At 38.0% G+C, this 14,262-nt stretch overlaps 1 protein-coding gene across 1 annotated transcript in view; it reads left to right on the top strand.

The window, feature by feature from the left end:
- Window positions 1–10,678, top strand: part of SMTNL1 (smoothelin like 1) — a 39,509-nt gene extending 28,831 nt beyond the window's left edge. The window contains exon 5 of the mRNA XM_053692285.1: window positions 10,010–10,678. Within this exon, the coding sequence (XP_053548260.1) occupies window positions 10,010–10,154 (145 nt within the window). The 3' untranslated portion in view covers window positions 10,155–10,678. The remainder of the gene's footprint in view (window positions 1–10,009) is intronic.
- Window positions 10,679–14,262: the final 3,584 nt, after the last annotated feature.

Here is a 14,262-nt window from a genome sequence, read left to right as displayed (position 1 = left end):
TTTACAGGCAAAAGAGCTGTTTTCTTTGGGGCATGCCCCGCAAAGGGCCCTGTTCAGGGCTGGTAAGGTAATAGAGCTGTTAACTTTTGTAATTTAGTATAGGGTAGGGCATTTTTTTTATTTTGGGGGGCTTTGTTATTTTATTAGGGGGCTTAGATTAGGTGTAATTAGTTTAAAATTCTTGTAATATTTTTTTATTTTTTGTAATTTAGTGTTTGTTTTTTTTTGTAATTTAGTGGGGTTTTTTTGTACTTTAGTTTATTTAATTGTAGATAATTGTAGGTACTTGTAGTTAATTTATTTAATGACAGTGTAGTGTTAGGTTTAATTGTAACTTAGGTTAGGATTTATTTTACAGGTAATTTTGTAATTATTTTAACTAGGTAGCTATTAATTAGTCAATAACTATTTAATAGCTTTTGTACCTAGTTAAAATAAATACAAAGTTGCCTGTAAAATAAATATAAATGCTAAAATAGCTACAATGCAACTATTAGTTAGATTGCAGCTATATTAGGGTTTATTTTACAGGTAAGTATTTTGTTTTAAATATGATTCATTTATTTAGTTAATTTAATGATAGTGTAGTGTTAGGTGTAATTGTAACTTAGGTTAGGATTTATTTTACAGGTAAATTTGTAATTATTTTAACTAGGTAGCTATTAAACAGTAAATATCTATTTAATAGCTATTGTACCTAGTTAAAATAAATACAAAGTTGCCTGTAAAATAAATATAAATGCTAAAATAGCTACAATGTAATTATTAGTTATATTGCAGCTATATTAGGGTTTATTTTACAGGTAAGTCTTTAGTTTTAAATAGGATTCATTTATTTAACTATAGTAAACTTATTTCGTTTTATTTAAATTATATTTAAGTTAGGGGGTGTTAGTGTTAGGGTTAGACTTAGGTTTAGGGGTTAATAACCTTATTATAGTAGCGGCAACGTTGGGGGCGGGAGATTAGGGGTTAATAATTGTAGGTAGGTGGCGGCGTTGTTAGGGAGGGCAGATTAGGGGTTAATAAAATGTATTATAGTGTTTGCGAGGCGGGAGTGCGGCGGTTTAGGGGTTAATACATTTATTATAGTGGCGGCGATTTGCGGTTGGCAGATTAGGGGTTAATACTTGTAGTTAGATTGCGGGGACGTTGGGGAGGGGCAGATTAGGGGTTAATAACTATAATGTAGGGGTCGGCGGTGTTAGGGACAGCAGATTAGGGGTTAATAGCTATAATGTAGGCGGCGGCGATATTGGGTCGGCAGATTAGGGGTTAATACTTGTAGTTAGATTGCGGCGACGTTGGGGGGGGCAGATTAGGGGTTAATAACTATAATGTAGGGGTCGGCGGTGTTAGGGACAGCAGATTAGGGGTTAATAGCTATAATGTAGGCGGCGGCAATATCGGGTCGGCAGATTAGGGGTTAATACTTGTAGTTAGATTGCGGCGACGTTGGGGGAGGCAGATTAGGGGTTAATAACTATAATGTAAGGGTCAGCGGTGTTAGGGACAGCAGATTAGGGGTTAATAGCTATAATGTAGGCGGCGGCGATATCGTGTCGGCAGATTAGGGGTTAATACTTGTAGTTAGATTGCGTCGACGTTGGGGGAGGCAGATTAGGGGTTAATAACTATAATGTAGGGGTCGGCGGTGTTAGGGACAGCAGATTAGGGGTTAATAGCTATAATGTAGGCGGCGGCGATATCGGGTCGGCAGATTAGGGGTTAATACTTGTAGTTAGATTGCGGGGACGTTGGGGAGGGGCAGATTAGGGGTTAATAACTATAATGTAGGGGTCGGCGGTGTTAGGGACAGCAGATTAGGGGTTAATAGCTATAATGTAGGCGGCGGCGATATCGGGTCGGCAGATTAGGGGTTAATACTTGTAGTTAGATTGCGGCGACGTTGGGGGAGGCAGATTAGGGGTTAATAACTATAATGTAGGGGTCGGCGGTGTTAGGGACAGCAGATTAGGGGTTAATAGCTATAATGTAGGTTGCGGCGATATCCGATCGGCAGATTAGGGGTTAAATAATGTTATTATAGGGTTTGCGATGTGGGGGGGCCTCGGTTTAGTGATTCATAGGTAGTTTATGGGTGTTAGTGACTTAGTGTACTAAATGGGTGTTAGTGTACTAAAAACATACCGAATTTCGGAACGGAATAGAACCGAATTCAGCCGAATCAGAATAAATCCGAAACGAATTTATTCGGATCCGAATAAATCCGAAACGAATTTATTCAAATTTTGCCGAATCCGATTCGATCCGAAACGAAATTTGAAAAGTCCGAATCGATCCGAACCGAAAACGAACCGAATTTTTTAGCCGTGCACATGTCTATACCAAAGTATCTTCCTCTTCAGACTTATGAGAAAGAGTAACTTGGTTAGCCTGGGCAGGATCAGAAACCTTACAATCTGATTTTTTAACTTTCCTCTTGTGTTTCCCCTGAAGTAAGGGAATGGCAGCTATGCCTCAGATACCGCCGAGGATACCTGGGCCACAATTTCTGCATGCAAATACACTCCTCCAGTAGATTGTGAGGAACCACAGGGTACTGAATGGTTATGGGCTTGGGACGCTTGAGGAGAAAGCTGCAGCATTGCCTTAGCAGCATCAACCTGAGAGAATGGTGGCTATGTAACAAAAAGTCTATCCTTGTACATTAAAGTTCTTTCAATACAATCAGAACAAAAAGGCAAAGGGGGTTCAACTTGTCCATCTATACAAAGCATGCATTAAGCAGGAGTCACAGACTCTTGATCCATCTTGCAAAAAAGAAACAAAAACAAAACATTTTTTTAAATGTACTGCTCCTTTAAGAGCATCCGTTCCCAACAGAATACGGCTAAGGCAAGGTTTATAAAACCGACTAACTTTGGCAAGATACTTAGCTAAGTAATAAAATGTAAGACAATTTTAACAGACACAGGCTCTCTACACCTCAGCGTGCCACTGAGGTGCCTTCCTGTCCCCTCTGCACACCGGACACAACCCACTGATAGAACAAAGTCTGTAGTGACTGTAATCGACAGCTCAGTTGAAGAGCTTGATGCAGCAGCACTTCCATTATCAGCTACGCTGCAAAAATGAAAGCGCGCGAGTAGGGAAAAGTTTACCGCCACAGAAAACAGACCCGCCTCCCTAATAATAATAGAGACGGTCCCAGCGGCCATTATACGAAATAATCAAATTCCGACCAAAGCGCTCCGTGAACATGTCTCAGAAATTAGTTATATCTAAACTGAGACATGTCAAGTTATCCAACACACTCCAGATAGAACTACACTGAACAACCTAGTTAAAGTGCCTGGGTTTTCCCCATACATATAACCACTCAAAGTCCCAGTGCCTGCTTCCTGCCTAATGAACTTGTTTAACAAGAGGAGCTTAAGTCCCCAATAAAATGCAGATACCAATTTAAGTGCCAAATTCCTGTGTCTTCTATATAAAACAACAAAATAGCACTTACTTGCACCTCAGTCTGTCCGGCAGGAGGACAGCTCACCCGGTATGAGAGGATGCAACTCCTTACAGAGATCTGTGAACACAAGAGAGGACAGAGTAAACCTACTCTGGCTTTCAATGTAAGGGCAGCAACCTGTGAGGAAAACGCAGTGAGGCCCACCCCACAAGTTCCTAACTGCTTGAAAGCTACTACAGCCCTACTGAAGAGACTAACATGGAGTACAGCTATACCCACATTTGTCAGGAAAGATCAGAGCAAGCCTGCTCTGGCTTTAAAATAATAAAATCTTGATTGAAGAAAAAATCATTAACAGACACCTAACTTCACCTCCTCCTTGCACTGAAGGCAAAGAGAATGACTGGGGATTGTGGGAAGGGGAGTGATACTTGACAGCTTTGCTGTGGTGCTCTTTGCCTCCTCCTGCTGGCCAGGAGTGATATTCCCAACAGTAATTGATGAACCCATGGACTCACCATATCTTAGGAAAGAAATACACCCTATATAACAGTGTTTTCTAACATATGCTTAAAAGAAAACTCTGAATAAGTTAAAGGGACAAGAAAGACAAAAAACTTATTTTATGATTTAGATAAATCATACAATTATTAAACAACTTTCAAATATATTTCTATCAAATTTGCATCATTCTCTTGATATCCTTTCTTGAATGAGCAGCAATGCACTACTGGGAGCTAGCTAAACTCATCTCTTGAGTCAATGAAAAGTGGCATATATGTGCAGCCACCAATAAGCAGCTAGCTCCCACGAGTGCATTACTGCTCCTGAACCACGGTATGCTTTTCAACAAAGGATACTGAGATAAGGACGCAAATTATATAAAAGGAGTAAATCTGAAAATTGTGTAAAGTTGTATGCTCTATCTGAATCATGAAAGAAACAATTTGGCTTTCATGTCCCTTTAACAAAAAATCAATAGGAAATACTTTGTCAGCTTTAAAAAGCGGGACTCAGCCACAAGACAAGATACTATACAGTACAGTAGAGTCTTTATGAACGAGACTTAGGTGAAAAACTCCAACCACTCTTCTAGAACACCCACTAGAGTAGCCAGTCACTTGTTTGGCGTTAGGAAGGTTTCTGCAGCGGTTTTCTTTCTATACAGCGAGACAACTTTACGCTATTAAAACACACGAATATTTTACAGTTACAAACATTTACAAAACCAGTTTTGCGACTAAGTTAAACGGATTGTAATTAATGCTTTTCCACATTGCTAACATTTCATGTTTGCTGTGCGTGATATCGTGTATCAGGGCACTTAAAGGGACATGAAGTAAACTAGAAAAACGGAGCACCAGCCGGTGGATATTAAAAGTTCAACATTTATTAGTTCAAATTAAAAACAGATACCAAAGGTATATAGAAAAATTACTATCATGACAAAAAATTATCATGACAAATAGGACATCAGCCAGATGCAGCTAAAAGGACAGTCTAGTCGAAATTTAACTTTCAAGATTCAGATAGGGCATGTCATTTTAAACAACTTTCTAATTTTCTTTTGTCATCTAATTTGCTTTGTTCTCTTGCTATTCTTTGTTGAAAGCTAAACCTAGGTAGGCTCATATGCTAATTTCTAAACCCTTGAAGGTTGCCTCTTATCTCAGCGCATTTTATTAGCTTTTCAAAGTTGGACAGTGCTAGTTCATATGTGTCATATAGATAACATTGTGCTCACATATGTGGAGTTATTTATGAGTCACCACTGATTAGCTAAAAGGCAAGCCTGCCAAAAGAACTGAAATAAGGGGGCAGTCTGCAGAGGCTTAGATACAAGGTAATCACAGAGGTAAAAAGTATATTATTATGACAGTGTTAGTTATGCAAAACTGGGGAATTTTTATAAAGGGATTAGCTATCTTTTTAAACAATTATATATGTTAAAGAGACAGTCTACTCCAGATTTTGTATTGCAGAGATGTTTTTTTTATAGGTGTGCCCCATCACTTTCAAGTGATTCAACATTTGGTATCATCTCTGTTCAACAACAATGCCGCTCAACAATTTAACAAGCATCTATGAATCTAGCCCAATATCTCCATTCTAACTTGCCTATTTTTTTCTTTCTTTTATTTATTTCATTTGCTGACTATTATTTTTCTGCCCCTTCCTTTGCCAGTCTTTTTGTTATTCACTTTTTACCTTTTTTGTCTGTTTCCTATCTGGTTTTTGTCTGCTCCCTATGGGCATGGTTATCAAAAGGTTATTTATTGTGTAATTTTATCGAATATGTCTTGCAGAATTCACAATGTTTTAATATAACTCTTTAAGAAAATGGGCTGTTCTTCTTCATAAAGGAGATATGCGAAGTGACTTATATTGTAAAGCAAAGATTTTACAATCTTGTAGAATTCAGATTTCAGCACACAGCGGCATGCATATTTTTGTTTTAGTTTTTTATCAAGATAAAGGGGCATATTTATCAAGATCCGTATGGAGCTTAATGCCCCGTGTTTCTGGCGAGCCTTCTAAAAACCGCTTCTCCATAACCTGTCCGCCTGCTCTGAGGCGGCAGACAGACATCGTCAGAGATCAACCCGATCAAATACGATCGGGTTGATTGACACCCCCTGCTAGCGGCCGATTGGTATTGCATCAGCAGTTCACAAGAACTGCTGGTGCAATGATAAATGCCGAGATCGCATGCTGTCGGCATTTATCGATGTGCAGCGGACATGATCCGCAATATCGGATCATATCCGCTCACACAATGATAATTCGGCCCCAAAGGGTCAGATTGCAAGCGGCACGCTAATTAAAGATCTCGCTTGAGCGTTAATTGTGCTAGAAGTAAGCATTTTGCGCACATCAGGTAGCGCTCGTATTATGAGTTGAAACACCATACTGTTGCGCAAACCCGATCTCATATTCCAATGTGCGCTAACCCGACATGAAAATATGAATATTTCACATTCCAATCATTTTTATTAGATAGTGTTATTATGAGTGTAACTATACTTTGTAATGTAAAACGCGCAAAAGGTTTATATCTAGCGCAATTCGCGCTCTAGCTCATAATCTAGCCTTAAAGGAGTTGGATTTAAAAGGGCCCATTTATCAAGCTCCGAACGGAGCTTAGGGGCCTGTGTTTCTGGCAAATCTTCAGTCTCGCCAGAAACAGCAGTTATGAAGCAGCAGTCACAAAGACTGCTGCTCCATAACCCTGAACGCCTGCTCTGAGCAGGCGGACAGGAATCGCCGGAATTCAACCCGATCGAGTACGATCGGGTTGATTGACACCCCCCTGCTGGTGGCCCATTGGCCGCGAGTCTGCAGGGGGCAGGGTGAGCTGCTGGTGCAATGCTGAATATGGAGAGCGTATTGCTCTCCGCATTCAGCGAGGTCTTGCGGACCTGATCGGCACTGTCGGATCAGGTCCGCAAGACCTTTGATAAATAGGCCCCAGAGACATGAGGTTGGTTTTCTTAACATTAACATCAATACACAAAATCTTGTACATGAAATAAGAAACTGTTGCTAAATGGCTAAAACAATAACCACAAGAAGTTTGGAAACACATTTGAAACCTGGTCAAAGAGACTGTAAAATCAAAATTAAACTTAAATGGATTGGATAGTGCATGAACCTTTAAACAGCTTCTATTATCACTTTTGCTTAGTTCTCTTGGTATCCTTTGTTAAACGTTATCCTAGGTGAGCTCAGTTTACATATGTCTTTAGCCATTTGGCAGTAGGGCATGCCATAATGTTTGTAGTATTATTATACATAGTTGCCAACACTTCTACCATAGACTGTTAAAGACACATGCACGCTCTTAAACTCCTATCAGCCTATTTAGGTTTACTCTTTAACAAACAACAACAAAGGAACAAAGCAGATTTGATAAAAGTAAAATAGAAAGTTGTTTAGCATGTTCTATCTGAATCATGGGCCAATAGAAAAGTAGTCCCACTGGATAGAATGAGGGTCCTCTTGGAAACCTCACAGACAGGACAAGGGGGGCTGACTGTAGGAGGTCCAGTGTGTGATCAAGACTTTTAATCTAAACCTTGGCCAAGCATGCATAATTTATAAAGACTCTATTGTCCTTGTGAAGTATCTCATGTCACAGTAGTGCATCACATTTTTTAACCCTTTACCCCGTTAGGACGTTCCATGCTGTCATAACTGCGCTGGGCTTTAGCACCGTTAGGACAGCATGGAATGACCTAGCCGTTTGGCTGTCCTGAAGTCATAGCTGCTTGGTAAATTGGATCGTGGGCTGGAGGGCATACCTAGCGTCATAGGCCCTCTAACCCAATCCCATCATTGAAATCACGCGATTGCATGAATGATCGTGTAATTTCAATTTGATTAAATCGGAACTTAGTTCTGATATAGACAAATTAACTCTTTCAGGAAAGGGTAAAAGAGGTTGCCTTGTATTTATTTTTCTTTAATTTTCCTTTTACATTTTCAAAGTGTTCTTATGTTATAGAGTAAACCATTTTCTAGAGTGTTTTTCCTGTTTTAATTTGTTTGCTTTGTAAAGTCCTGAAGTCATTTTCCTGATGCCGGTGTCCTTAACAGTGGAACTTGTCCTATGCTGCAAGAAGTTTACTGTAATGAGATATATGCAGCTCCATTGATTATAATAGAGCCGAGATCACTACTAGAGGTTGTGACGAGGGTCGGATACAAATATTTATGAATTCTGCAATTTTTGAGTTGCCATATTGCCTCTTTTTTTCCCTCAACATACTAGCTTCATAAGTGGTTTTTATTGGATCTAGGCCAATTTATTTACATTATTTGAACATAGTAGAATTGCTTAAAAGGACAGCCTACTCCAGAATTGTTATTATTTAAAAAGATAGATAATCTGCTTATTACCCATTCCCCAGTTTTGCATAACCAACACGGTTATATTAATATACGTTTTACCTCTGTGATTACCTTGTATCTAAACCTCTGCAGGCTGCCCCCTTATTTCAGTTCTTTTGACAGACTTGCATTTTAGCCAATAAGTGCTGACTCCTAGGTAACTACACAGGAGTGAGAACAATGTTTTCTATATGGCACACATGAACTAGCGCTGTCTAGTTGTAAAAAACTGTCAAATGCCCTGAGAAAAGAAGCGACCTTCAAGGGCTTAGAAAATAGCATATAAGCCTACCTAGGTTGAGCTTTCAACAAAGAATATCAAGCTAGCAAAGCAAATTTGATGATAAAAGTAATTTGGAAAGTTGTTTAAATTGCATGCCCGACCATGAAAGTTTAATTTTGAATATGAATAATAAAAAGCACTATAGTACTTAGTTTGAATTTCAAATGATCAGTAGATTTTTTCTGACAAATGTGAAAGTTACTTCCATTTTGCTTGCCCATTATATCATGTGACATCCACCAGCCAATCACAAACCCATACACATATATACTATGAACTCTTGCACATGCTCAGTAGTGTCCGTATGTAATATAGAGTATAGTATCTCAAAAGATTACATACATACAAACACTAAAGTAAGTTAAAATAGCACATTCAACAAAAGAACAAATAATGTTTCAGAATGTTGAATATTATTCATAAATCCTACTTACTTAAAGGGACATGAAACCCAAAAAAAATCTTTCATGATTTAGTTAGAGCATACATTTTTAAACAACTTACTTTTTTAAAATCTAATTTGCTTCATTCTCTTGGTATCCTTTGTTGAAAAGCATATCTAGCTTGGCTCAGGAGCTGGGAGCTAGCTTCTGATTGGTGGCTGCATATATATGTCTCTTGTGATTGACTTAACAATATGTTCAGCATTGCTGCTCCTTCAAGAAAGGATACCAAGAGAATAAAGCAAAATTGAAAATTAAAGTAAATTAGAATTTTTTTTTACAATTGTATGCTTTAACTAAATCATGGAAGAAACATTTTGGGTTTCATGTCCCTTTAATTTGAATATTTTTCCTGTAAAAATTAAGTTATTAAAAGTAAAAAGAAAATTGTCTAACGTATTACAGGATTTTGCAATGGATTTAAACACATAGGTCAAGCCAGCTGCAGAGCAACAATTACTTACTGGGACTGAGCACATCTAGTGAGCTAATCACAAGAGGCATATGTGTGTAGCTCCCAATTATTAGCTAGCTACCAGTAGTTTATTACTGCTCCTGAGCCTGCCTATGTTTGTTTAAAGGGACATGAAACACAAATATTTTCTTTCATCATCTGAGAGAGTATACACTTTTAAACAACTTTCCAATTTACTTCTAATATAAAATATGCTGCATTCTCTTATGCTTTGATGAAGGATAATCAATTCACTTCTGGAAGCTAGCTGAACGCATCTAGTCAACCAATTACAAGAGAGAAATGTGTGCAGGCACCAATCACCAGCTAGCTACTACTAGTATAGAATATGTATATGTCATTTTTCAAGTGTCTTAAAATTGCACGCTCTATCTGAATCATGCAAGTTTAATTTTGACTTTCCTTTAATTATGAATTTCATGTCCCTTCCATGTCTGTATCTACCAATTCCTCTTTCTCATTGCGTCATTATTTCTCCGTCCCTCTAGGCGCCTAGCTGACTGCCCGCCTCTGCTGGATGTGGAAGACATGGTGCGTATGAAAGTCCCGGATTCTAAGTGTGTTTACACGTATGTGCAGGAGTTGTACCGCTCCCTGGTATCCAAAGGATTGGTTAAAACAAAAAAGGCGTGAACTGCTCAGGGATCTTGTGTGCGCACATGAGTTTAAGCTAATTGGTCAATAATCCTCAATGTGCCACACAGCGGAATATTCTAGAAGGAGCATATAAAATAGAGGACAACAGCACCAAACTTCAGCATTTATCTTCACGTTTGGCTGCTACAGACTCAGGATTTTCAGCCACATAAAATACAAATCAGTGTGTTGAGCTAAGTCACAGATTTCAATAAATAGGTTAAAGGGATATTAAAGAGTAGCAGGGTTACTACTTAATAGGACACTCAAGTCAAAATAAACTTTAATGATTCAGATAGAACATCAAGTTTTAAGACACTTTTCAATTTACTACCATTATCAAATTTTGCATAATCTTTTTATAAACACACTTTTTGGGGAACAAGATCATACTGAGCATGTGCACAAGATCACAGGGTATATGTATACTACTCTGTGATTGGCTGATGTCTGTCACATGGTATTAGGGGGCCGGAAAATGGGAGAAAAAATAAATGTGTCACATACAAATCTACTGTTTATTTGAAATTCAGAGTGAGTGTTATTGCATTGTCTTTTTTATTATTTACTTGTTGAAGGGATATGAAACTCAAATTTTACCAACCAATCAGCAAGCACTACCCAGGGTGCTGAACCAAAAACGGGCTGGCTCCTAAGCTTACATTCCTGCTTTTCAAATAAAGATACAAAGAGAAGGAAGACAAATTGATAATAGGAGTAAATTAGAAAGTTGCTTCAAATTGCTGCTTTAACATGCTAATGTTTTCCATTCTGTACCTAAAGCTCTCTTTAGAACTCTTATTTAAATTCATTAAATTCAGTTGATAAAGCTCTGAATTTAAAAGAAAACAAATACTGAATTTGAGTTAAACATTGACATCATTTTCATTAAAATGAATGTAAATGTTTCAAAGCTACATGTGAAAAGTTTACCTGTGACTACAATAGTAGCAGTACTTACATTAACACGCTCTGGAGAGCACGCTAACCTGCTTCTCTTCTTTCCGGAACCTCAGCCACGCTAAAAGCTCTCAGTTACCAGGACCTGCACAATAGCGTGGCGAGTAGTGACCACGCTACTGTATTTGCTAATACAAAAGTTATAAATACATAGATATGTGCCTGTCAGCATACTAGACATGTGCAGCCGCGAAAAATTCGGTTCGGATCGATTCGGACCGATTCGAATTTCAGTTCAGATTGATTCGAATTTGGAAGAAATTGAATGAATTCGGTTCGGATTCATTCGGATTCTTTCGGATTCGAAAAAATTCGGTTCAAATTCGTTTCGGTTTGGTTCGATTCGGTTCGAAACGATTCGGATTTTCGGAAATTCGGTCACTGTAAAGTGGGATGTGCTGTGTATTACACTAGTATACTAGTGTAATACACAGCCATCCAAATCTACCAAATAAATTTGAATCGATTCGGATTTATTCGGTAGATTCGGAACTACCGCAATTCGGAAATTCGAATCGATCCGAATCTCCGAATTCGAACAAATTCGTCCGAATTTCGATTCGGGCCGAACCGAATCGCACATGTCTACAGCATACCATTCCAATTTGTTTATTAGGCATACTTATTGAGTTGCTTACACCATAATCTCACGTACTGTATATCTGAAATACTGAGATAAACAAAGAGTGAATACATTTATAGTCTTACACACACCCATAAACACATTGAAACTATATTATTACTAATATACAATATTTTTGTTTTTTTTACATACATTTTTGTTTTAATGCAAATCGTGATATTTAAAAAGTCTAACTGCCAAATAAATTACAGTAATATATTCAGAGTACTTTATTAATGCTGCAAAAAATACATGAGGGCAAGGAGTATGTTATTATTATTCTTTATTTATAAAGTGCCAACAGATTCCGCAGCGCTGTTAGATATTATATTATTTAGTATTGCAATAATTGGAAAGGGAATAAAATAATGCACAAATCTTTATTGAAAACTGATATCATGTGACACTGATTCTGTCATTTGCCTTTATGTTATTGTTTGCATATGATGTACTCTAATAATGCAACACAGTTTCTTATATACAACAGCTGTATTGCAGTGACACTGCCCATGTTGCATAAAGTAAGTTACAAAGTATACCTCTTACTTACACTTCAAGGAACAGTAAATGATAGATAGCATGCTATATTCAAAGAGAAGATTAAACTGAGAATAATATGCAGATTCCCTTATAAATAACACATAAAATAACCTTATTTTTTAGTAGAAAATATATCTGCCTGTTTATTTAATATAAAATATTACAAAAATATAAATATCATATAAACTTTAAAACAAACAAGATGTAAAATAATTTAACTGTGTAACTCACTGGTGCTAGGCTGATATTCCAGACAAGACACACCCCCTTTTCTTGACCAGGCCATTCCCATAATTCACCTGGACATAGCAAAGTACTAAGTCCTTTACCATTCATAACACATAACACTCCAAGGAACCCCATGCTCAAAGAGCTATTTCACCTGCTCCCCCAACCCCATGGGGAGGATAATGCAACCACAACTGGCCTTGATCATGTTGCTGAAAGGATGAGGACTTAGTACCCCTAAGGGTGGCAGGGAAAATACTCTTGAGACGCTAAGGGGCCGCCTATTCCCATGCTACCCCATAAATACCCTCTCCCCTAGTACAAATCCTTAACAGCTACAAGGTACAAAATAGGCTTAGCACTGGGTACAATCTTCTTAAATGATTCTTGTTGTTGAGAGGGTTCACGTAGCAAGGGTTACTGTAAATCCCCTATATACAGCAAAAGTCCATAAAAATGCCACAGCACCACAAGATATCTCCATTTATTCTTTAATTTCAAAGCATATCATGCAAGGTTTCGGCCTCATAGGGGTGTTCCTCCCAGGGGTCAAAAGTCCCCCCCCCACCACTACTGCTACCAGGAGCCATCTTTACAATGATTAGTTGTTTAATTATTGAAAGGTTTAAAGCATTAGTGGCCATGTTGTAACCTAGGTTTCCTTCTCTGCTAAGGCCACTTAGGGACTGCTTAGGGTGCAACCAATGACTGTGTGGACTGTAATAGCATTAAGTCTTCACTTTCATTTCTAACAGGAATTGGGAAGCCTACAATTTTCCCATTTACAAAGTTAAATTACACCGAAAGAGGACTAAATAAATAATGAAATGTAGCCACCAATCAGCAAGCACTACCCGGGATGCTGAACCAAAATGGCCCGGCTCCTAAGCTTACATTCATGCTTTTTCAAATAAAGATAGCAAGAGAAAAAAGAAAAATTGATAATAGGAGTACATTAGAAAGTTGCTTAAAATTGCATGCTCTATCTGAAGCATAAAAGAAAAAAATTGGGTTTAGTGTCCCTTTATTGCTTCTCGTTTCTGTGTATACACTTTTGTATATGATTATATACATTATTTAGCATTAACTGTCCATTTAAAACACTTCTGCATCCTCAGTAAAAAAAAAATTAAATAGAAAAATACAGACTCGCCTGTATAATATATGACATGCAAAATTTATCAAGTCTGCTGTGCGTGCTCTGCAGCTTAGCTCAAAACGGGCACCTACCCACACTGCTCCTCTAGAAGCAACATCACAGCTGCCAACATGACAGTATTTATAAATCTGAGCACATGCTCTACAGTAACTGAGCTCATGGAAACAGAGTACAAAACAAACAGTTACTCGCATTACTCCTTAGTAGTTAGCAGCAGGACAGGAAACCATTCTAGTTTCCATTCGCAAAACAAAGGGAGATGTTTGTCAGGCCCTTAAAAATTCTGCTGAAGGAGGATTTGTTCCCCCCACACGCACCTCATTGTCTCTTTTACATTGAAGGAAAAGGGGAAAATGCAGCATGGTGTATGGTGGGTTAAAGAGACATGAAACACAATTTTTTCTTTCATGATTTAAAAAGAGCATGCAATTTTAAACAACTTATTTATCAATTTACTTCTATTATCGAATTTGCTTAATTCTCTTGATATCCTTTGCTGAAAAGCATATCTAAATAGTCTCAGTAGCTGCTGATTGGTGGCTGCCCATAGATGCCTCATGTGATTAGCTCACCCATGTGTATAGCTATTTATTCCA

Source organism: Bombina bombina, chromosome 9 (assembly GCF_027579735.1).
Source record: "Bombina bombina isolate aBomBom1 chromosome 9, aBomBom1.pri, whole genome shotgun sequence".
NCBI classification, from domain to species: domain Eukaryota; kingdom Metazoa; phylum Chordata; class Amphibia; order Anura; family Bombinatoridae; genus Bombina; species Bombina bombina.
The sequence above is the reverse complement of the archived record's forward strand: the minus strand, read 5'-3'. Positions and strand labels throughout refer to the sequence as shown.